This window comes from Protopterus annectens, chromosome 13.part0 (genome assembly GCF_019279795.1).
Source record: "Protopterus annectens isolate FY-2018-M chromosome 13.part0, PAN1.0, whole genome shotgun sequence".
In the NCBI taxonomy this organism is placed as follows: Eukaryota; Metazoa; Chordata; order Ceratodontiformes; family Protopteridae; genus Protopterus; species Protopterus annectens.
Window position 1 is genome coordinate 923,647,454 of NC_056747.1, and position 26,439 is coordinate 923,673,892.

At 42.2% G+C, this 26,439-nt stretch overlaps 1 protein-coding gene across 1 annotated transcript in view; it reads right to left on the minus strand.

Annotated features, from left to right (window-relative positions):
* Positions 1-26,439, minus strand: part of EZH1 (enhancer of zeste 1 polycomb repressive complex 2 subunit) — a 3,086,757-nt gene that overhangs the window by 820,858 nt on the left and 2,239,460 nt on the right. Inside the window, exons 12-13 of the mRNA XM_044054680.1 lie at positions 2,365-2,456; positions 365-405 (exon numbers count right to left, since the gene is read on the minus strand). Of these exons, the coding sequence (XP_043910615.1) occupies positions 365-405; positions 2,365-2,456 (133 nt within the window). The remainder of the gene's footprint in view (positions 1-364; positions 406-2,364; positions 2,457-26,439) is intronic.

The following is a 26,439-nucleotide window of genomic DNA, read 5'->3' on the forward strand; positions in this document are numbered from 1 at the left end:
ATGTCTGTTTAACAAAGGTGTTCTAACAATATATGCCTGGGTTGTACAGTTTCCAAAATATGACACTCTGTAAAAGTTTTGTAAAAAATATAATTCTGGGATTGTGTGCATTATAATATATTGCATGTATTTATGGAAATATTATGAATGCATTGGCTATTACCAATGTAAAGAATACAACTTACTGATATTATTATTTTTAAAATTTTGATAGCTTTTATTGTTCAGAAAATTTCAACATTTGTTTGTCTTATGCTTTCCAACTGATTTTCAGAAAATGCTCTGCAATGCAAGAATGTGTCTCGGTTGTTAGAGGTTTGACATCCCACATCACATAGGTGTTAATGAGTTAAGTCAAACTAACCTTTCTTTAGCTGGTTTCTTCTGCAGTGCACAGCCCACAGCCTGCAAAAGACAAAAATACTTAAAACTTCAGAGGACAAATCTGCATATTACACTACTAATAAAGTTAAATATGCCACAGTCCCTAGCTATGGTGAAAATAAATCAAATTTCTGTCTATAAATATCAGTGCATTTTAGAAATAAACATTAACACCATGGTGTAGTGGTTAGTATTACTATCACAGAGTTTTGGTATGAAGTTTTGGTTCTTTGGCTAGCTGTCTTGTGTCTATGAGGGCTTTCATCAGGTGTTCTGATTTCTTCACACATGCTCGTGATCCCATAAACTGACTGTATGTGGTGTGTGTGTGTGTGTGTGTGTGTGTGTGTGTGTGTGTGTGTGTGTGTGTGATGTGAAGGTCTTGCTATCTAACTGTCAACACAAGCTCCACCTCCCCCATGACTATAAACAGAATAAAGTGGGTATCACGAAATGAATTAACGATTAATACCACTATATATGCAAGGCACTCTGAAATATTATACTCGTGCATGACAAAAACCAAGGTATTACAAATTTCTGAATCATATATGATATATTAAACTTTTTCTTAAATAGGATTCTTCCCTGTGGTGGGAGGTTGGCATAATGGTTAAGGTATTTGCCTTATAAACCAAAGGTGCAGGGTTTGATTCTCAAATGGGGTAATTGGCTAGGCTTAAAATGGACCACATAGGCAGGTAGCCTAGTACTAATCTATGACTCTATAAAGATATCATTTATTTTTCTGCTCTAAGAAGAAGAAGAACACACCCCTTGTACAGAACATTCTACTGCATACAGTCTTCAGCATGACCTACAGTGGCCCACACTCTAACACGTTTCCATGCCTTTTCTGCTACTCTGATCCTTTCCTTTAAAAAGGGTTGCATCTCCTATCTTATCCACTGTACCTTTTTTATAAACTGTGCACACTGACTTATTTACATTCCAGCTTTTGGTGGATGCAGTCTGTGAAGAAGGAATGGTAGAAATAATGCCTCAGTTTTGTTTCAAAGAGGAGAGGTCAGAGAATCACTACTCTCTATTTCACTTTTGCACTGGTATCAACCCCCTTTTTCCCAATTTGTAAAAGGGTCAAGCTATCAAATCAACAGTGTCCATCACCTGGAGACGGTGCTGACACTATGAATATTATTTTCACTGGCTTGTTCATAATGTAATTTAAGTCAAGCATTAAATTTATCATGAAAAAGGGAACATAGCACAGGAAAGCATTACTGTATTCCAATGCCCTATCTTCAGGAGAGTACACTGGCATATTAGGAAGCAGAATTAAGGTAAAAAACTACATGCCAGAAATGGAGGCAAATTTGAGGCAAAATGGTTAAACTCAGCAATAGGAATAACTCCTCTCCAGATCTGAAGAATGGGAATGGCTGTTAGGTGCAGCAGAGTGTAACAAGGGTAAGCAATCATGCCTGCAATGATACCGTTAGGGGTTAAGAATTATAAAGTCCTTTATATAATGTCTTCAGTATTTTATAGGATTCCAAATGCTAACCAGCTGTAGGAAAAAAAAGAATAATTTCCATCATGGATCAAAACTACAGAGCAGAACACAAGAAAATCCATGCAAGGCTCTGTTACTGACATGTCCCGGGGAAAATAATGCGGTTACTTGGCCTGTTAAGGGGCTTCTGTGAATTGGGCACATTACTCCCAGCGAAATTCAAAACTCAACTTAACATATAGGAAAATAAAGTAACAAAAAGATATTAACTTAAGAAGAAGTCCACTCAGACTACTGTAAACATGTATGATTCAGGTAAATATTACTGCACAAATTTAAAAACATTAATATCATAACATGCTACAATATCTCAGTATGTTGACATACAGGTACACAACTATCTCCTGCCTGCTTTGAGACACATTTATTAGCAAAATGCCCTCAAGCATCACTACATACTACTGCAACTGACTCCCCTGTTGAGAAAGTATTACTCAAAACCTTACCTATGTTTTCTCTTCTTCTTCTGTGGAGAGGTTACCTGATCTTTTGCAGGAACTTTAAGCAAAAGTGATTCTTTCACTGCAAACTGATAAACCTAACAAAAAAAAAAATATATAATCACTCGTGAAATGAAAAAAAAAAAAAAAACAGACGCAAGCTTGTATTTCTAAAAAGGATCAAAATAATACATATAAATAAAGAAAATTTAACGTCTCAACTAAAACTGTGCCATAAACAGTACTTGTGCAACTGCACCCAGAAGGATACAGACAGACATACAAGACAGAGATAATGCTTTAAATTCTATACTTCTTCCTACATTAGTTATTTAACCACAAGGGTAGAATGGTAGCCTTATGTGATTTTTATCTGAATGCCATACTATAATTCCCTTAAAATTTTATTAAGAACAATCGGGGGGGGGGGGGGGGGTAGACATATGATATTCTACACGTGGGAACCAAATGTATGGTTTTATGAGCATTTTCCTGACACAGTCGGCTATGCTGCATTACACTAGCTTTCAACATGTGAACTATTTTATATGTGTGTGTGTGTGTGTGTGTGTGTGTGTGTGTGTGTGTGTGTGTGTGTGTGTGTGTATATATATATATATATATATATATATATATATATATATATATTTTTTTTATATATATATATATATATATATATATATATATATATGTATGTATACACACATATACAGTGGATATAAAAAGTGTACACAATCATGTTAAAATGCCAGGTTTTGTGATATAAAAAAATGAGACCACAACAAATCATTTCAAAATTTTCCCCACCGTTAATGTGACCTATAACCTGTACAATTCAGTTGAAAAACAAGCAAATCTGTTAGGGAAAAAATATAAAAATAATAAAACAACGTACAATAAGTTAGTTGCATATGTGTGCACACTCTTAAACTAAAACTTTGTTGAAGCACCTTTTGATTTAATTACAGCATTCAGTCCTCTTGGGTACACACCCGTCATTAAATTAAAGAGACTCTGATTAGCTCCAAATAAAGTTCAGCTGTCCTAGTAGGATTTTCCTGTCATTTACTCAGTTGTCTGCTACAGCAAAAGTCATGGTTCACAGAGAGCTTACAAAGCATCAAAGGGATCTCATTGTTGAAAGGTATCAGTCAGAAGAAGGGTACAAAAAATTTCCTCAGCATTATACCATGGAACACAGTGAAGACAGTCATCAAAAAGTGGAGAAAATATGGGACAACAGTGACGTTGCAAAGAACTGGATGTCCCTCCAGAATTGATAAAAAGACAAGACGCAAACTGGTCAGAGAGGCTGCCAGGAGACCTACAGCAACACTGAAAGAACTGCAGGAATTTCTGTCAAGTACTGGTTGTGTACTACATGTGTAAACAATCTCCCATATTCTCCATATGTCTGGACTATGGGGTAGGCTTGCAAGAAGGAAGCCTTTTCTTACACAGAAAAACATCCAGGCCTGGCTAAAATTTACAAAACAATATATCAAGTATCCCAAAAATATGTGGGAAAATGTGTTATGGTCTGATGAGACCAAGGTTGAACTTTTTGGCCACAATTCCAAAAGGTACGTTTGGAGCAAAATCAACAGTTTGCATCACCAAAAGAACATAATCTCCACGGTAAAGCATGGTGGTGGCAGTATCATGTTTTGGGGTTGTTTTCCTTCAGCTGGAACTGGGGCTTTAGTCAAGGTGGAGGGAATTATGAACAGTGCCAAATACCAGTCACTTTTGGCCCAAAACCTTCAGATGTCTGCTAGCAAGCTGAGGATGGAGTGAAATTTCACCTTTCAACATTACAGTGACCCCAAGCATACATCCAAATCAACAAAAGAATGGCTTCACAAAAAGAAAATTAAAGTTTTGGAATGGCCCAGCCAAACTCCAAACCTAAATCCAACAGAAAATCTGTGGTGTGACCTGAAGAGGGCTGTGCACAAGAGAACCCTTGCAATCTGACAGATAAGGAGCACTTTTGCATGGAAGGGTGGTGCCAAGTCAAGATGTGCCATGCTGATAGAGTCCTACCCAAGAAGACTGAATGCTGTAATTAAATCAAAAGGTGTTTCAACAAAGTATGAGTTTAAGGATGTGCACACTTATGCAACCAGTTTATTGTATGTTTTTTTATTTTTTATATTCTTTCCCTGAACAGATTTGTTTGTTTTTCAATTGAATTGTACAGGTTATAGGTCACATTAAAGGTGGGAAAAGTTTTGAAATGATTTATTGTGGTCTCATTTTATATATACATATATATATATATATATATATATATATATATATATATATATATTTTTTTTTTAACAAGGGTGTGTACACTTCTTATGTCCACTGTGTACATATATATATATATATATATATATATATATATATACACACACATATATATATATATATATATATATACACACACACATATATATATATATATATATATATATATATATACATGCACACACACACACACACACACACACACACACACACACACACACACACACACACACATGTGCTTGTGTGTGTGACTGTGTGTATGTGTGACGGGTCCCTACTTTGGGCGAGCAATCAAGGAGATTGAATTCTCACCACAGACTCTGGTGAGGGATGGTCACTTAGTGCAAAGATGGATTCACACAGTATTTTCAGATACAGCTCCCTGCACCAAGTACAATTTCCCTTAAGAGCACACAGAGAGCATGCTCCAGCCCTGAGACTGGACTCTCTGTCTCCAGACCCACACAGAACTCCACACTGACCACTTTAGAGCTCTGTGTCCCTGTTCCCAGTAGCTGACACACACATTTGGATATTTGAGTTTCACACATATAAACACCAGGGAAAAGCTGGCACAGATTTACTAGCTGTACCCCTTTCTACTCAGACTCTGAGGTAATCATGCTGCCACCAGTCAGCTACCCTAAGGCTCTTGCAAAGTGTACCCAATTACACTGTGTAAAAGTACTATCAATACAAATGGTAGGGTGTGACCAAAGCTGCAAGGTTTTCAGGAGCAGCCACAGCGTCACTAAAACAAGCATAAGTGCTCTCAAAATGTTAAAAGTATTCTCTAAAGGACCAGCCACAATGAAAGGTATTAAAAATTTAATGATAAATAATAAAACAGAAAACAGGAAAATACTGAATACAGTAAACAACAAGAGTTTCAGCCACAGAGCTATAAAAATAATACAGCTGGATAGCTTCTCACAAATGCAGAAAACAATACTATTCTCACTAAATGTCCCTGACTGACTAAAGAATTACCGCTCCCTGACTACTTACTAAAGAAATGCACACTGATGTGTGCTAAGTGTCGGCAAAAGCTAGATGATGTCTCTGTCTGTGTGGATTTGTGACATATATACACTCTAAGAAATCTTTCCTGCCAGGTTCTAAAGTGCAAGAGTTACAAAGAAACCAGATGCTCGTTAGAGGATGACATCACCTCTGGTCACCTGACACTGGTACAATACACACCCACACACCCACACACCCACACACCCACACACACACACACACACACACACAGCTTTGCTGAGATCTGTAACAGCATCTTAAAACTATAACACAATTTCAAACTTTCCACCCTTCCAGGGTTCTCTGATAAATATACACATTTGATCAGTTACAACAATACAACCTAATAGACATACATACATTCTTTCTGTCCAACAGGACCTACTGTTGATGCATTTTTAACACAAACAACTTTACAAATATATTTTTAACTCAAACATCTGTACAAATCAGTGTGATAGTTAAATAACATAAACTTCTTTGCAAAACTGCAGCTAGCTATGCTGACATATGTACACATGTACTACCCTACTCTCCCTGGCACAGACGGCACTACCTCATAACATCACAGTATGTATGGCTATAGTCTGTAAGAATGAATGCTCAAAACACCAAATACTCTTTTTCTTTGTATTTCAGCCTGCTTGCTGCTTTCTGTGCAAGATCACAGTACAGAGGGATCTGTTTTTTTCAGTCTTTTTAGATTCGCTCTAAAAAAGATCACTATTTTTGTAATCACTCTTTGGAGCATTCTAATGTTTGATAAGACCATTTTGAGAGCTAGCCACCCAGTGCTCTAAACTGTGGCTCTAGATGATTGTCACTGTTGTAGTGACACCCCGAGCCCCATGTTCAAAAATGGGAGAAAGTTGTGGATGGATGGATGTACACACACACACACACACACACACACACACACACATACACACACACACATATATATATGGATTAACTTTAGAAGCTTGAAATACTGAAATATCGAAATTCAGTATTTTGAGCCCATAAAGTGGAATCCTGAAAAGAGCAAAACCTCAGAAGCGCAAAATTCAAAACCTCGAATACCAGAGGTTTTGAATTAGTGCTTCTGGTGTTTCTCTGTGGTTATGGATTCGTAGGTTCATATGTTGGTACTAGGCTATGGGCCCTAGGGCCTATACAAGCCTAGCCATAACAATTCCCTGGCTATTTCTTCCCACACTATTTATAGGTTCATAGGTAACTGAGTATCTGTTAAGGGTTTTGGGTAGGGGCAGTGGTGTGTGTTAGTGTGTTTTGTTGCTGTGATGTGTGTGTGTGAGGAGAATGTAGCTTGTGTGGTGGTGGTGTTTTGTGTGTGTTTGTATGTAGTGCAAGCTTGGAGTTAGAATATTTAAGTAGGGGGGGTGTGGGGGGCACAGCCCCCCACATGGGGGATGCAGGGGGGGCTTGCCCCCCTTCTTTTATGTAGTAGAGAACTTGTGTTTGTGTGTGGGGAGGAAGGTATGTGTGTGTGTGTGTGTGTGTGTGTGTGGAGTAGAAGCATGAAATGCAAAATCTCCAGTATGTGACATTTTGAATTTCGCGTTTCTGAGTTTTCGTTGCTTGAAGGTTTCGACTTTATAGCCTCAAAATACTGAATTTCGACATTTCAGTATTTCGAGGATATAAAGTGAATTCATATATATATATATATATATATATATATATATATATATATATATATATGCATATATAAAACGGATCTACTTCGAAATCCCAATGCTCATATAACTGTTCATTTATGCAAGACGAAAATAGCAAAAGATGAAACACCCAAATTGCGAAATTTTCCCAGGGTATGTAAACACTTGCCCAAACGTAAACAAAACACACATTGAGGTAAGTAAAACCCACCTTGGTGGGGGGCTACACCCCACAACTACAGGGCATGTTGGGCAAGTGTTTACTAAACCCTGGGAAAATGTCACCATTTGGGTATTTCATCTTTCTCTATTTTTGCCTCGCTTAAATGAATGTCAGTTATACTGGCTTCAGAATTTCGAAGTAGACCCATATAAAACATATGGCTGAATGTCATTTGGCTGACTCATAAATCATTGAAAAGAATTACTGGAAACGCATTTCACTGAGAACTAAACTCATCAAATCATAATTCACAGAAAGCTATAGAATCTGTGCAATAGGCAACTAGAAGTATGCAAAAGTGTTTGAAGATGTTTACCTACCAACTGTCAAAAAGGTGACTGGAGTTACCTATAAACAATCACTCTGGTATGCTTTCTATTTGTGAATGTGCAGTGATTCACTGGGTATGGTCTTGTCTCTTATCTTCTTGCTTGCATGACAGTGGAATTAGTAAGGGGGATATATGACGTTTTCTATGAACTGTGATTCTCACCCAGTGCTACCAGTGAACTGATGAAACCTTTCTAATACCTGTTCTGGGCTTTCTAGTTTATGTAGCAATGTTATTTTCTGAGTAGACCTCCTTGCTGAGAAAAACTCAAAGCTGGGACTAATGTATCTTCTAAAAATCTCTCGCCCACATTTCTAACTTCCAATTCAGTTTGTCCTCCCTTGCTTACAGTTGCATCATACTTAATCTCAACAAAACAGACATTAACAAATTCAGCTCTGTATACAACAAACAGAGCCATAACTATGGCAGGGTGAAGGGGGCATCTGCCCTGGATGCAAGCTCTTCGGGGGTACGGTACAATCAGCAGATGCCAATGCTGCAGGAGTACATTACTGTCATTGCTTTGTGAATGCTGATACTGTATTTGTGGTCATGGATGAAGCTCAAAAATGCTCAGTTTGTGTGCTGAAAGCTATAGAAACCAGCTTGTTACAAATGTGAAAAATATAACAATCACCATGATGCAGTTACAGAGGAGCTATTTTTTTTTGTTTTCATCTTAAAGACCTTTTGTGTTGATAGATTCATAGTTCTATACTAGGCTAATTCCAAGTCAATTGTGTCCCTATGTACCATGGGCATGTATTAGGGGGGGGAATGTTTGTTAGAAAAATTCTAGAACTTATGCAGGGTATGTTAGACTGGGCATTAGTGTCTGTCTCTGTCTATCAGAATCATGGGGGCCAGACCTGGGATGGATTTCTGATTCCCCAACCACTGGTCAAGGTTATGCTTAAATAGGGGTACAGATGAATGTGAGCCTGTTCCATAACATGGGGATCATCTGATACACATATGTCTCACCAACATGGCTTATTTATTTCATAAGTAAAATTGAAATCCTTGGATCTAGTGGTTCTGATGATGTTTGTTTTGCATATGTACAAAAGATCCAGCAGAGCTGGTTCTGAGGATGCCTTGAATGTCAGGAATAAATCGCCTCTCAGTAACCTGTATGAGACAGAGTACAGAGATAGTGCTTTAAAGATATCCATCTAGAAGAATGTGTTTACACCTAGGATTCTCCTGGTAAGGAACCTTTGTGTAGGTTCCAACTATTGCATATGTTTGATCCAGCAGATGCCAAATAGGGCATTACACTCAATGATGGGTCTAATGACGGCTGAATAAAGTTGCACTATGACTTCTTTGGACTTGGATGTCATGCCCTTACTTATAAGTTGGATGACAGAGAACTATTTTCTTAATACCTTGTACACATATTAGTCAAAGGCCAGATTACTGTATATAGTGTTCCAGATCCCTGACTACTGGGTCAACTCTTAGGGGTGTCTTATTGAAGGAGTAATTAGCCTAGGTGGCATCTTTCCCAAAATGCACTATAATACATTTATTGGCACTGAGTTTTAGTCTGTGACTTTGACACCAGTCATTTGCCTGCGTTAGACCCACTTGTAAGATATTTTAGTCATAAGAGAACTCTATCACATCTCCCAATTTGCAGTTATCTGCAAACTTTGTCAGCCAGCATTGCTCTTGACATAAGCCTTTACTTCTAAGAAGTAGACTCCTAACAGTAGTAGTCCCAGCACAGAGCCCTGAGGTACCCCGCTGGTAAGTGGTCTCTTAGTAGAGGTGTTATCACCAGTCTTGACTTCCTGGGTACTGACTGTTTGCCAGTCCAGCCACTTATGTAGGGGCTTACACCCAATTTGGTGAGTCTGTCAACTATACTAGAGTGGGATATTGTATCAAAAGTATTAGCATGGTCCAGGTATGTGGTAAGCACTATTTTTCCTTCATCCATTGACTTGGTTTCTTCCTCAAAGAAGTTCACCAGGTTTAGTAGGGATAATCTTCCCTTGACAAAATCAGACTGCGTTGGGTCCAGTGTCTGAAAGTTGCCTAAGTTTTTGTTGATCATGTCCATGATAATTTGTTACACAGCTTTGTATGTTAGATTAGTCAGGATAATATGTGTGTAGTTTCTGGGGTCTGTTGATGGTCCACCCTTGTGAAGTAGGATAATCACTGCAGTCCTTCAGTCTCATGATACAAAGCCTATTTTCAGACTATAGTTGAAAAGTGACAAAAGTGGTCCTGGCAGGTATCCTGGAATAGTGTCTTTGCACACTAAGGCTGTGTTTTTTGGCCATAGTAAAGACTGCCAGGACCAGGATGGTTGGGGGGGGGGGGTAAGCTAACAGACATTTCATCAAAGGAGGCAAGGGGGAGTGGGGGTTTAAGTCCGAGATGAATTTGTGAGTGAGCAAATTTGCTATCTCATTCAGTTCACTTGAAGGTAGCACCATTAACTACCAGTTCAGCTACTGATGCATGCTATCTGACTTTTCAGACATAGCTGCAGAACGCCCTGTGGTTTTCTTTTGCCTGTGAAGCTATCCTGACCTCGTAATTGGCCTTGTAGGACTTAATTAGTCCTCTTAGTTTCCTGTTTAGTTTAATTTGAGAGCTCCTATTGATTATGGCAGTTGCTCTTCCTGATTTTAGCCATGACTTTTTTTCTACATATCTTAAGGTTAGGATTCCATCAGTATGGTTTATTTTTACAGTTTGGTTTGGGCTTACTTCTATTAGGTACAGCAGCCTCAATACAACCATTTACATGGTTGTACAGGGTCTCTGTGAATAATTCCATACAGGTTGTTATGAACTTAAGGTTGGGAAGGGCACTACATTTTAATAAACAATCACCTCTCTCTCTCTCTTTTACTCATCAAATTTGAGATGAGGAAGTTGACAGTTTAGAGAACTGCACAAGGCACCAAGTAACCTGGTCTAATAACAGGATCGCAAGATTCATCCTGGAAGTAGCCTGTGATCGCTGTTACTATTCACCTGTGTAACAACACAGGCTGACCCTGAATAATAAAAGGGTGACATATATCCAACTCTGCCATGCTTTCTGTGAATATAATCTTGCACAAATTTGTATTGTAATGCTGACTGTATCTGTACTGCCATTGCCCAAGTGATGGCTGAAATAAATGAAAATAAACAAATAATAAATAAATAAATGCTTACTTCCTTCAGATGGATGCTCCTCCTGCCTGGTCTAACATCCTCACTCAATACTTTTCCACCTTGGACCTTATATACTACCACCACCTATTTTCTTTGCACCTTTCCAACTAACTGCAAAACTGGGGACTATAACTTCTCATGTGGCACAACCACCTAATGGAATTTCTTTCCCAGACAAATAAACTAACTTAATTCCACATATACCTAGATTATTTACAAGCCCACCTGAAATCTACAGAGGTGCAAATTGCAAACCAGTACACCACAGGATCCACCAAATTGAGTTAAATATTCCATGCCCCTCTGAGGGCCTCTAATAAGGTAGCACAGTGTGATGATCTATGTTTTAAATGTATTATCTGTGTGATTGTCTGTTGCCCCATGACATTGTTAACTGTTGCTGAAACATGCATTTGTATTTTTACTTGTTTGTTCTGTGTGAGGATTTTAACTCCCTCTGTTTTACTTGACTATGAGCCATACGCTCAATGGGACTACTCAGTTTAACAAATTTCAAACAAAATAAAATTTTCTGCCTGACAGTACCCTTTTCTAATACTGGCAAATAATCTAATTGCAGAGGTTATCCTTTTTTTTTCCTCTGACACCTAGATTTTGACTTAAAAACTGCTCCCTAGCTTAATGAACCTGAATCAGCCTCTAATAACATTTCACAAACAAGACATGACAGTATCAGAACTTAGTTAAGTACTTACCATAGCATTCCATCTATGTTGTCTATTTTCATTCTTCCTCAACCATTGGGTTTGGATTCAATCCTCGGATCTGACTCAGCCATTACTACAGCTTGTGGCCAACTGAATACCTCGAACTCCTCCCTACCCACAATGCACCAACCCCTAACATACCTCAGATCTTGTTTGCTAGATGATATAAACATCCACTATTTGAATAATGTACCTAACAAAGGAAAAAAGTACTGGAGCTCTATGCAAGACACAGTGGTGTCTTGATAGCATTTTATTCCTCCAGAGGTCCATGATGATAAAGGTTGGGGGTTGGTGGGAGGAATTTCAGGAAGAATGAAAATGGACAACACAGATAAAGAAGTTATGTCTTACCATAACGTTCCATCTGTATTGTTGATCCTTGTTCAGTCATTACGTATGGGTATTGGTTCCGAGCTCGGAACCCAGCCGGCCATTTTCCAAGCTCGCGTCAGTTTCAAACTCTCGAGCTAAACTCTTACCCACAATCCCCCTCTCCCTGTTACCTCAGATTGAGTTTGCAAGTCAAAGAAGGTAGGGGCTACCTCTGGTCATATAACTTAAGAGAACCGGATGGTGAGATCCACTAGAAACCACAGGAGGGGGAAGGAGGGAGGGTCATAATGACTGAAAGAGGATCAACACTACAGATGGAACGTTATGGTAAGACATAACTTCTTTATCTGATATTGTTAATCCTCGTTCATTTCTTACGCATGGGACAGAGTTCCCAGCTACCTCTATTCCTGGGAGGCTCTCATGGAAGGACATTCCTGTGCACCATAGAACCGAAAGATGCTCTTCCCCTGGAGGCCAAATCCAATTTGTAATGATTGATGAAGGTATGAGGTGTAGCCCAAGTTGCAGCTGCACAGATGTCATGTAAAGAAGCTCTGGCATGGAAGGCAGTAGATGTTGCCACTGACCTTGTTGAATGAGCTTTCATGGTAGTAGGCAACGAGATATTATGTTGTGAATAAATAAGTTCACACAGTCCTTCAACCACCTAGCTAATGTGACCTTAGCAACAGCAGAACCTAATCTAGGTCCAGAAAAGGCCAAAAATAACTGGTCAGATTTACGAAAGGGTTTAGTCCTGTTTAAGTAAACGGATTTGCCTGTGAATATCTAGGGTATGTAGGCAATACTCTCCTCAGTTTGAATGACTGGGAAAGAAAATTGGCAATTCAATGGCTTGATTAATGGACATTTCAAAGATCACTTTAGACAGAAATGACGGCTTAGTTCTCAGGGACACTCTAGCTCTATGAAAAATCAAGTATGGACTCTTGATACATAAAGCTTGAAGTTCAGAAATACGTCTGGCAGAAGTAATAGTGACCAAAAACAAGGTTTTCCACGTCAAATACTTGAGGTCGCAAGAAGAGGCTGGTTCGTAAGGTGACACTGTCAGAGCTTGTAGAACTAATGATAAATCCCATGGTTGAATAGGTTCTCTAAAAGGTGGCTTCAGATGATTCACACCTTTTATGAAGTTCTTGCACAATTTATGAGACATAAGAGAGGAATCTTGGACACCCTCATGAAAATTAGAAAATGAAGCCAAATGAAGTCTAATGGTAGGGGCCGATAGACCCGACTGAAATAGGTCAGCCAGATAGTCTAGTATTATCAACACTGGTGCTGAAAAGGAGTCTACTTGTTTATCTTTCAGCCAACAGGTAAATCTTTTCCACTTGCTCAGATAATAAATTCTAGTGGAAGACTTATGAGAAGCAATGAGAATATCACGTACTGGTAAAGAAAGACCATTCTGCTTGGCAATCAAGGGAAGTGGAGTAGCCAAGCCGTGAGCTTCAGGCTGTTCAAGTTGGGATGAATCAGTTTCTGTGGGTGTGAGATCAACTCCGGGGTTGGATGGAGAATCCATGGTCGATCTAGTAGTTGAGGCCAAAGGAAGGGGAACCAAATCTGTCGAGGCCAATATGGTGCTACGAGGATCACCTTGCTCTTCAACCGACGGGCTTTCTTCAGAAACTGGGGAATGAGGGGAAAGGGTAGAAATGCGTAAAGAAGACCCGAGGGCCAATCATGGACTAGAGTGTCCCTGGGTGACTGTCCCGGAGGAGGAATCAGGGCAAAGTAGTTGCTGCATTTGTAGTTGGTCGGGGATGCAAACAGGTCGCAGCAAGGACGGCCCCAGCAGTGGAAGATCTCTGCCGCTATCAAGGGATTCAGGGACCACTCATGAGGTTGAAGAATGCACCTGCTGAGTCTGTCTGCTATCACGCTGGAACTCCCAGGAATGTGTGTTGCTAGAAGAAAGTGGTTGATAGCCATCACCCATTGCCATATCCTCATGGCCTCTCGACAAAGGGGGTAAGATTTGGTTCCACCTTACTTGTTGATGTACCAGACCACCGCCATGTTGTCTGATTGAATCGCAATTGTCCCAGACGGCAGCAGGGGATGGAATGCTTGCAACGCCAGAAGCACCGCCCTCAGCTCTAGAACATTTATATGCAGATGGGCCTCCAGTTCAGATCAAGTGCCTTGGACTGTCTGTCCCTGACATAGCCCTCCCTCACCCCATCAGGGAGGCGTCCATGGTCACTGTGGCCTTGGGTTGCTGGGGGAGAAGAGGCGAGACCATTGTGAGATATTGTGTGTCATCCACCAATTTAAATCCTGTTTGCACCTGTGGGTTACTCGAATCATGGCTGAAAGAGGATGCTGAAAAGGATACCATTGGGTGAGCAGTAGCCATTGTAGAAGCCTCATGTGAAACCTGGCCAGGGGAACAATGGTGATGGTGGCTGCCATGGAACCCAACAGCTGTAGAACTGAGTGAGCCATGGATTTTTCCTTTGAAAGGATTGGAATTAGTTGTTGCTTTATCCTTAGAATTCTGTGCTCCGGAATAGCAGCTCTGCAGTTTTTTGTGTCCAAGATAACTCCTATGAATTATGTCGAGTGAGATGGGGTGAGATTGGATTTCTGCCAGTTTATGGTTATGCCTAGCCTTTGAGCAGCGAGGAGAGAGTATGCCAGGGCTTTTTCCAGTAGATGTCTGGTGAGGGCGGAAATGAGCCAGTCGTCTAGGTATGGAAACACCTGGAATCCTTGAAGTCGCAAGTGAGCTGTGACAACTGCCATGCACTTTGTGAACACTTTGGGGGCTGTAGAGAGTCTGAAGGGCAGTACTCTGAACTGGTAGTGACTGGCTATTGCCCGGAAGCACAGAAATCTTCTTGATGGCCTGTCCACCTTTATGTGGTAGTACACATCTTGAAGATCTATAGAGCACATCCAATTGTCTTTTTACAAAAGCGGGAGGATAGACTGTATTGTCACCAACTGGAATTTTTGTACTCACAAACTTGTTCAATACACTGAGATCCAAAATTGGTCTCCAGTCCCCGGTTTTCTTTGGCACCAAAAATAGTCTTGAGTAGAATCCGGATCCTATCTGGTCTGGAGGGACTATTTGGATGACTCTCTTTCTTAGCAGCTTTTCTATCTCTAGTGCTGCTTCTTCCCTTTTGAATGGGTGGAACATCGGGAACATTTTTTGAAGGGACGGGACAAAGATCGAAGGGGATATGATAACCTCTGGTTATAATCCTTTGTACCCAGGAATCAGTGGTGATGGTTAGCCAGGCAGAAGGGTACACAGAGAAATGACCCCCAACCACCTCCAGAGGAAAGGAGTTGGGCCGCTCTTCAGGAGCACTGGTAGGATTGACCAGGGAAAGAATCCCTGGAACCCTGGTTATGCAGACCCCCTCTGCCCCAAAAGGAGCATCTTCCCTGTGAGTTTCCCCCTCTGCCTCTGGGGGAGAACTCTGCCTGTGTGTCATGGAAAGGACCCTGAGATTTGTTGAACCGTATCTTCCCACTCTTTTGGTTTCAGGAGAAAGCACGTTCAGGGGAAGAATAATGGACACTTATGGCAGAAAGGGTCTTACCATCCTGTTCACATCTGGCCAGTGTGCTTTTAACTTTGGGCCCAAACAATGAGGAGGCCTCAATGGGGGCATTAAGAAAAGAAGACTTAAAGGGTTCTGCAAAGTTGCACAAGCGCATCCAGGTGGGTCATCTCAAGACCGCAGCTGAACCCGCTGCTCTAGCTGCTCCTTCTGATGCGTGAGATATCAGTCACATAGAGGAGTTAGATATAGATTCAATGGTGGCCAGCTGAGAGGCCACTTTGTCATGGACCTTTGTCATGGACCTCATCGGACACAGCACCAGCCAAGGTTTCAGACAGCTCAGAAACCAGATCCCTTTGAAGCCTGGTAAAATGTGCCATATAATTCAGGGACCTGAAGAAGACAGCAAAAAAGGGGATTCCTGAGGGAATATGTCCTGCGCCCCTTGCACCCGGTGTCCGCTAGATGCGACTTGTGAAACCAGTGTACCAGAGGAGAGCGGAGGTATAGACAGTCCGGTATCGCCAGCAGCAGCGAAAGCCTTCTCCATCAGTTGGAAGGCTAGTCCACCCTAAGAGTAGTGTATGTCTAGGACAGGGGTCACCCCTCCCCTAAGTGGCTCAGCCTGCCAACCCAGAGTCCCTGGATGGCTGTGGAGCAGAACGCTATGTGTGTCACAGCTGACATCCTGGGTTGTAGCAAAACTTACCTGCCACAAAGGCAACTGCGGTTCCTTAGTAAGATCCATAAAGGGAACCGCAGAAGGGGAAGACTGCTATATCCATGGACTTCAAAGGCAATGAAGGAGGAGAATAAGAAGGGGTCTTTGGAGATGGGTGATCACCTCCCAAGGAAGGATAGTTCCTGAGGGGTGGGGTACCTCTGGCCAAGAGTACCTGGTCCACAAGACGCAACACATCATATTTGGAAAGGCTACTAGTGGACCTCACGGAGACTGAGGGAGAAACAGGCCTGTCCACAGAAGAGGCAGACTCGGTGCCCATCTCAGCTGACCACATCTTTCCAACAATGTTCTATTAGAAAAGTTCTCACAAATAGTACAGGGTGGGTCAACAGACAAATGGTAAGCTCCCAAACAATAAACACACACAGAGTGTGCATCAGAAGTAGGCAGTTTGCGTCCACAATCAGAACACCACTTAAACCCCAAACTACCTTTCTTATCTGTCATGACAGCAAATTAAATAATAGAAAAGGTACCAACAATGGTACAAGAGAGTACCCGAAGGTATGAGAGAAAAAGGGAAAAGGATTACCAACGATGGTAAAGAGAGAATACCTCGTGGTAAAAGTGATAAAGAAAAAAGCAGAAAAACCTGAAGAAATTATGAACGCTAGATGCGATAGGGTAAGAGATAATAAAATATGAACTTTTCTGACAGAAAAGTAATCTGTAAAGCTATTAAACAACAATTGACTGTACTTAGCTCAAGAGAAGTAGCTTGACACAACCGAATGGCAATGCGGCAAGCGAAATCTGCGGTAACAGGGAGAGGGGGATTGTGGATAACAGTTTAGCTCGAGAGTTTGAAGCTGACACGAGCTTGGAAAATGGCCGGCTCAGTTCTGAGCTCGGAACCGATACCCATGCATAAGGAATGAATGAGGATTAACTATCAGATGGAACGTTATAGTAAGTACATAACTACTTTATCTGATGTCAATTTTCATTCACTCCTCAACCACTGGGACAGAGTCCCCAGTTACCTTATATCCCGGGTGGACTCTAAGGAATAATATTCCTGAGCATGGCTCAACCAAAGACTGCTCTTCCCTTCTAGACCAGATCCAATTTTTAATGAATAATAAAGCATTAGGATTAGCCCAAGTAGCAGCTGCATGTATGTCATTCATGGAATAGTTGGATAAAAACACTGACAAAGTTGCCATACATATTGTATAGTGAGTAGATCTTTATAAGGTAGTCTAGGTAAAATAGTACCTCTTAGAAAGGCCTTGTATTATCTTCACAAAATGTAAGGAAGAATTGTCAACTCATACATGAAAATTAGAGATTGCTGCTAACTGAACTTTAATGGGAGAGAAGCTAGCTCTCTCATTAAAAATGTCTGCCAAAAATTCTACCACACTTTGTGTAGGGGCAGAAAAGGGATCAATACTTATTGATGCTCACAACAAACAAACATCTTCCACTTACTCTTGTAGATTTTTCTAGTAGAAGCTTTAAGGGAAGATAAATGTATATGACAGACAGGACAAGAACATACATTGTCTGGCTATTAACGGAAGTGGATAAGCCATACTGTCAGCTTTAGGTATGAGATATCTGGGTGAACCATGCCTGTTGGGTGAGACAGGAGATTTGGAATTGGATCCAGAATCCAAGTTGGGTAAATCAGATAAGGCTAAAGGAAGGAGAAAGTACAGTTGTCTACACTTACCATAAATGTAGATGTTCGAGTGTATTCACTGTTGCAGTCCTAACTAATGGGTTATCCGGCTCCCGGTAGCCCTCAGTCGGTCAGAATACCAAAGGTAAGTAAAAATGACATTGGTTGCCATCAGTTGTAAAGGACGTCAGGGCGTCAGATACAAAAGGAGGCAGCCGACGTCACTTCCTCAGTCTTTCTTGCCGTAACAGTCAGGAGCCCCCAGAAAATAAGGCTTAAACCAAAAACAAATTTGGCAAATAACAAATTCAGCCTGTATCTCAGGAACAGAGAATCGGAGAGGACCAAAAAAGGGGGAAGGAGGGAGGGAAACCAGGACTGCAATAGTGAATACACTCAAACATCTACATTTATGGTAAGTGTACACAACTCTACTATGTTCACTGTGTTTCACTGCTGCAGTTCTAACTAATGGGTCGATTACCAAAGCCCAAAGAAAAAGGGGGGAGGAACCAACAGCATCAAGGGTTACAGATAATGCCCTGCAACACAGCAGTGGCAAACCCTGCCCTGGTTCTGGAAAACAGAGGCAAATAGTAGGGACACCCCTTAGAAAGGCTGCAGAAGTGGAAGCCGCTCTAGTTGAGTGGGTCCTAAGCCCTTGAGGAGTAGCTTTGCCATGAAAGGATTAACAAAAACTAATGCAATGTGCAATCCATTTAGAAATGGTTTGCTTAGAAATAGCCTTGCCCTGGGCTCCAGGGGCAAAACTGACCAACAACTGTGCTGTTTTCCGAAGGTCTTTAGTCCTGTCCAGGTAAAACCTGAGCTGTCTGTGCACATCAGGAGAATGTAGGATCCTTTCACCTTTATTTTGAGGATTAGGAAAGAAGGTAGGAAGGTGTATGGACTGATTAAGAGTCAGGCTAGAAACCACCTTAGGCATAAAGGAGGGACTAGTTCTCAGAGAGACTCCATCTGCATGGAAAATAAAAAAGGCTCCACGGCCATCAAGGCTTGCAGCTCCAAAACCCAACTTGCTGAAATTATAGGCAAGAGGAAGGCAGCCTTCCAAGAGAGAAACTTTAAATCTGCAGAGGCAGCTGGCTCAAAAGGAGGAAGAGTGAGTTTCTCTAGAACAAAATTAAGATCCCAGGCTGGAATAGGTGCTCTTCTGGGAGGTTTTAAGTTGTAAGCACCTTTGAGAAACCTTTTCATCAGGGGATGAGAGAAAATGGGTTGTTCAAGAGAAGAACGAGCAGAAATGGCTGAAGCATGGATCTTGATAGAGGAAAAAGTAAGGCCACCCTGAAGCAAATCAGCCAGGTATTCCAGGATCAGAGGAAGGGTAGGCTGAGAAGCAGATTCCCCACTAGCCTGCATTCATTGAGAGAATCTTTCCCATTTGCCAGCATAGGACTTCCTAGTGCTAGGCCTCCTGGCCTCTCTCAGCACATCAACCACCTGTTGGGAAAGGGAGGAAGAAAGGGAAGGAGTCATGCAATGAGCCATGCTGCCAAATGGAGAGACTGAAGATGAGGTTGTAGAATGTTTCCCCTTTCCTGAATCAAAAGAGCTGGCTTCAGAGGAAGATGCCAAGGAGGAAAAAGGGAGACACTGCGAAGCAGCAGATACCAATAGTGCCTGGGCCAGTCCGGACCTATGGGAATAGTCCTTGGTCATTCATCCCTGATCTTCACTAATACTCTGGGAAGAACAGGAAGAGGAGGAAAGGCGTACACTGATAGCAACGTCCAAGGGAAGGACAAAGCATCCACTTTCCAGGCTCTGTTGTGATGCTGTTTGGTGCAAAAGAGAGGTAGAAGATGGTTGTCTGGGGAGGAGAAAAGATCCACCTGAGGCGTGCCCCAATGTTGAATGATGCTGTAATAGACTGCTCTGTTCAGCTGCCACTTATGAGAATCCAGGGTTTGTCTGCTCAACTGGTCTGCCAAAACATTGAGCCTTCCTGGAAGAAACTGAGCTAGGAGATGAAGGTCCAGGGATGCTGCATTGGACCAAAGATTCATGCTTTGTCTGCACAGGGGGTAAGAGTGAGTCCCTCCCTGCTTGTTGATGTACCACATGACTGTGGTGTTGTCTGTTCTGACAAGCAGGGTCCCTGGAGAAAGAACATGCTTGAAAGCTAGTAAGGCCTGCTGAACTGCAATCAACTCTTTTAGATTATGTGCAGGTGCATCTACTGGGCATTCCGTCGTCCCTGTATGCATCTGCCATCCAGGTGTGCTGCCCAGGCGCAGTCTAATGTGTCTGTAGTCAGAACTTGAATGGCAGGAGGTGTTCAAAAAGGCATGCCTTTGTTTTGTAGACAGGCTGTTGCCCACCATAGAAACTCCATCTGCAGAGATGGAAGCAGAGGAATCATTATATCCAGGTCCTCTGTGTGTTGATACCAAATGTTCTTGAGGTACCATTGCAATTTCCTCATACGCAGTCTTGCATATGGAATCATGAGAATACAAGATGCCATGAATCCCAGAGCTTGCAAGTATTTCCTTGCAGGGAGCTGGGACAGGCTTGCCAAGTCCCTGAAGTAAACTGAAAGAGTTGTCTGCTTCTCCTAGGTGAGATATATCATCTGGGCGGCTGTGTTCAGGCTTGCTCCCAGGAATGTTATCTCCTTGGATGGTACCATTTTTGATTTTTCCTCGTTGAGAGTGTAACCCAGGGAAGACAGAAGAGTCTTTATGAATTCCAGATCCTTTAATAGCTGTTCCTTAGAACTTGCTTGAATCAGACAGCCGTCCAAGTATGGGTAAATCTGAATTTTCTTCTGCCTGCAAAAAGCAATGACTGGGGCCAGGTATTTTGTGAAGACTCTGGGAGCAGTAGATAAGCCAAAGGGCAGCGCAGAGAATTGATAATGTTGCTTGCCCACTCTGAAACGAAGATACTGCCTGCAACCTTCCCTGATAGGGATGTGCAGATAAGCCTCTTTGAGATCCAGGGTTACCAGCCAGGAATCCTTTTCTAGCAGTGGTAGCAACGGATGCAGAGTGAGCATTCTGAACTTTGGAATTACTAAAAAAGAGTTCAGAATGGAAAGATCTATGATAGGATGCCAGGTGCCTTATTTATTTGGAACTAGAAAATCCTGGAATAAAAGCCCTGGCCTACCTGCTGAACAAGAACTGATTCTATTGCTCCCAGATGAGATGAAGACAAAATTTGTTTTTTCTACTTCGGCCCTTTGGTTTGGAAGAACGTCCGGGAATCCCTTGGGAGCTGAAAAGGTGCGGAAATAAAACTTGTGCCCTAGGGACACCATTCTAAGCACCCATTTGTCTTCTGTGATAGTGGCCCAGACATCTGCAAAAAAGGCCAACCTTCCCCCTAAAGGACTCTCCAGGCGAGCAAGAACAGGCAGAAGTTGTGAAATCATTGAGAGTGTTTTGATTGAGATGCAGGCTTGGAGCTTCCCCCCCTTAGAAGTGGAAGCCTGCCAATGCCTAGACCTTTGAGGGGTAGCTGCCTGCCCCCTAGAAGATTTGTAACCTCTAGTCCTGCAACAGTTATGTCTGCTGGTATCAGGAAAGGTCCAACTCTTGGAAGGGTAATTCCTGCTAAAGTGAGGGGGTTGCACTTGCACAAAATCCTTAACAGTTTGCAGGGACTTGGCCTTATCCTCCATCTTCTTAAGTACCTCCTCTGCTTTGCTGCCAAAAAGACTGTCTTTATGCAAAGGTATATCCAAAAGCTTAGCCTTGACAGGTTCTGGAAGAGGCTGTTCTCTGAGCCAAGCGTGCCTTCTAATAACAGATCCAGTAGCCATAGCCCTGCTGGAGGCTTCAAGGATGTCAAAACCACAATGCAAAGAATGCTTATTGACCACACTGGCAGAATTCAGTAAATCCTGCATGTCTTTACTCTCTGCCAAAAGAGGTACACTTGCTATCCTAGACTTAATAGCCTCCAAGTTGTGTTGCTGGTACTTCAGCATATGAAAAAATTGGTAGCTCTAATAGCTAGGGTGGCAGTGGTATAAACTTTCTTGCCCCACCTATCTGGGTTCCTAGATTCCCTGTCAGAGGGAACAGGATTCCTGGTAACAGTGGCCTTAACTCCTTTTAGGGCCCTGAGAAATGACCTCTGGATCTGCCAACTGGTTCCTGAAAAGAAGCAGATGCGAATCAGTGACTCTGTAGTACCTAACAGGTTTCCTGAGAGTAGGAGGAAACAAAATTTGGAGTCAAGGAATTTTCCAGAAAAACATCATCAACAACTTCCAACACAGGGGGAATAGCAAGAAGCTTATGCTGAGGTAATCCAGAAACTCCCTAATCCGTTTCTTAGATTGGGGATAATCCTGACTTTCCCATTTAAAATGTTCCCTGAGGGTATTTAAAGTATCAATCACCAAATGAGAAATCCTCTGGAGGAGAGGCCGAAGGAACGGACTCCTCTGCATCTGAATCCTCAAAAGGAGAAAAAGCCTGAGAAAATTCCTCTTCATCAGCAGAAATGCTGGAAGAATCAGAACCTGAACAGGACAAAACCTCAGGAGAAACATCCCTACTCCTTTTAGGAGGAGGAGGCTGAAAACCCCTAATAAGAGTCAACAAATCATTAGCCATTTTAACCATTTGGGACTGAGGGGAACAAGAAGAAACTGGAGCCTGCCTTTTCACAGGCTTACGAATGGAAGATTTACCCACAAGCCAGAAGGACTTGGGAGGCCTGGCAACTGCCGAAGTTGCAGCAGAAGTCGAAGGAAGAAGTTTGCTGTCAGAACGCAAAATGGAGGCCTCGGACACCGAAGTCAGCTTAGCGGTTCTAGCTCCAGCAGAAGAGGTGACTGGCGAAAGGTCGGAAGGCAAAATGGAGGCTGAAGGCCTAAGGGACTCGGACTCAATCAAGGCCTGCCGTTGTAGATCTGCAGACTGCAGGGACTGCAAAGACATCTCACTGGCTATCGCCTGACCGACGACCAATTTAACATCATCCGAGGACTTAGCTTTCTGAGACCTGTTGTGGTCCTTATCCTTACATTTCTTTGGAATATCTGAAGCCTGAAGACCGGCGGATGCCATACCAACGAATTTAGGCCAAACTCCAAAATGCCCAGCCAAAATCTTAGCCAGACGACAGATAGTATGTGGATTAAAGAAGGCACAGAGATCACAATTGGGAACGTCATGGTCAAGGCCTAAACAAATAATGCAATAGGAATGAAAATCTCTATGAGAATCTGCTTTCCACAGGTAAGACAATTATTAACTTTTTCTGACATTCGTTAAGGCAAGAAAAGAGGATCCCCAATGGGGTTACTTAGCTGTAGTAGACTTCAATTCTTGTAGTCGACAAAGGTAAACTGCTGACCGGCACTCGTGCATGAAAAGCTTCTACTTCGGGCTCCGCGGCAAGGAAGACTGAGTAAGTGACGTTGGCTGCCTCCTTTTGCATCGGATGCCCTGATGTCCTTTACAACTGATGGCAACCGATGTCATTTTTATTTATCTTTGGTATTCTAGCCGACCGAGGGGTACTGGGAGCCGAATAACTCATTAGTTAGGACTGCAACAGTGAAACACGATGAACATCCAAACTTGTTAAGGCCAGGATGAATTTGCTCTTCAATCATAAGCATTGAGAAGACTGGAAGGCCAATCGTGAAGCAAAGCATCCCTTGGTGATTCACCCACTGGGGGGATTAGAGCAAAGAAGCATTTGTTGTTTAGGGCAGACACAAAAAGATCGCAGCAAAGCTGTCCCCACTGACAAAAAATTACCTCTGTCACTTTTTTTTGTTGAGAAACCACTCGTGAGGTAGAAGAATGGACCTGATCAATCTGTCTGCTATCATGTTGGACTTCCCCAGAATGTGCACTGCTATCAGAAAGCAATTGGATGAGATTGCCCATTGCTACACTTTGAGGGCTTCTCAACATAAGGGCTAAGACCTGGTTCCTCCTTGTTTGTTGGGGTCTATATTAGATCAGTGAACACTTAAAAAATCGAATGCTGATTGATCGACCTTATGTAAGCGAAAGCTTACAAACTCGAACTGTCAGATCAGCGATTTTTTTCCTAGGAAAAAAAATCGCTGATCCAAAACACATACACACAACACAAGCACACCAAACAAACAAAAATCCACACACATACACCTAAAATCTGACACCTAACCCTACACTAAACTATGCACACACCACTAACTATCCACTTACATTAACCCAAACCCTAACCCTAAGGTCTGTCACTATGGCACACTCACCTCACCCGCTCCCTAACCCTAACTCACCTAAACCCGCCCCAACCCTCACGTCTACACAATCTCACAGATACCTAACCCGAGCCCTAACCCTAACTCACCTAACCCACCCTAACACTCACATCCACACAATCGCACACTTACCTGAATCCAACCCATAACTTTCCACCACAGCACTGAAAATACAGAAGCAACAGAAACAGACAACCAATTTCTTTCCCTAGGAAAAAATTTGAGTTTCTGTTGCTACGATATTTTTAACATTCGCTAAAATAAGGTCAATCAATCAGCGTTCACTTGTTTAAGTGTTCGCTGATCTAATATAGATTGTTGATGTACCAAACTACTGACATGTTGTCTGTTTGGCTTGCAATTGTTCCTAGAGATAAAGCACCTTGAAAAGCATGTAACGCTAAAAGCACTGCTCTCATCTCCAGGACATTTATATGCAAATTGGCCTCTTTGGGGGACCAAGTGCCTTGGACTGTTTTCCCCAGGAAGTGCCCCCTCCAATCTGGGAAGCGTCCATGGTCACTATGGCTTTGGACTGAGGCAGAATGAATGGACAGCCTTGTAAAAGCTGGTCTAACCTTATCCACCACCAAAGGTATTGTTTCCATGTCTGTGTGATCCTTACTTGAACTGACATCTTCTGACAAAGATTTGACCACTGGTATGCTAGCATCCACTTTTCATATGATAACTCATCAGTGGGACAAGAATTATGGCTGCTGACACTAACCCCAAAGGTTGAAGAATTAGTCGAGCTGAAATCTTGGTGTTGTGAATAATTTTTGTGACTTGGAATCTTAAAGTTTGATCTCTGTTTACGGGAAGTGAAGCTGTTGCAGATACTGTATTGAAATGTGTTCCTATGAATTCCAGTGTCTGTGATGGAAGCAACTGAGATTTGTTATAGTTTAGTGTAATCCCCAGAAGGGAGCAAGTTTGGACTACCTGGTTTCGTGCTGTTATGAGTAGATGCCTGGTTGGGGAGGTAATGAACCAGTCGTCCAAGTACGGAAACGATCGGAATCCTTGCAGTCTCAAGTGAGCTGCTACCACTGCCATGCATTTGCTGAACATCCTGGGGGCTTTGCTGAGGCCAAAGGGCCGTGGTCTGAACTGATAATAACTTGCTCCCAGCCAGAAGTGTAAGAACCTTCTGGACCACCTGTTCATTTTTATGCAATAGTAGGCATCTTGAAGGTTTATCGAGCACATCTAATCATCCTTGGCTTGACCATCCGAAACTTGGAGTGACAAACTGACTTTTTCAAATTGCTGAGATCCAAAATTGGTCTCCAGTCCCCTGTTTTCTTTGGCACTAAAAAGAATCTTGAATAATTTCCAGGAATGTTTCTTTGAGTCAGAGATGGAAGGGAAAAGGGAATTATATAACCTCTGGAAATAATTCCCTGCACTAACGTGTCTTTTGTGATATCTAGTCAGGCTCTCTGGTGCAGGAATAAGCAACCCCGAGCTGTCTTCAGAGAGGGGCAATTGGGCCTCCTTTCAGGAGCGCTGGTAAGGCCTATCAAATAAAGTGTCTCTAGACCCTTGGTTTTGCAGGCCACCTCTGCTAAATGGGTGGTGTCTTCCATTATTGCTTCCTCCTTTGCCTCTGGGGGAGCTATCTACACGTGGATCTTGGAAAGGACCCTGGGATTTCTTTGAAGCACATCTTTCATCCCCCATGCTGTTTCCTAGAAAAGGTCCTGGGGGAGTGCCAAAAACCCACTCCTACAGCAGAAAGAGTCTTTCCATCCTTCTCACACCTGGAGAGTGTATCCTTCACTTCTGGGCCAAACAGGGAAGATCTGTCAAAAGAAGCACTGATGAAAGAAGACCTGAATGGCCACACAAAGTTACACATGTGCATCCAGCATGTCTCCTTACTGAGATGCCCAAACTCACTGCCCTTGAGGTACCATCAGCTGCCTGAGTGATAAGCCTCATGGACAAGTTTGAGATACATTGAAGGGCTGTCACCTGTGTGGCTACCGTAACTTGAGCCTCTGCAGTAGTGGACCCCGAAAGAGTATTTGACAATTCCTTAATCAAATATCTCTGTAACCTTGTAAAGTGTGCCAGGTAATTCACTGACTTAATAGCAAAGGTCGCTGAAGCATAG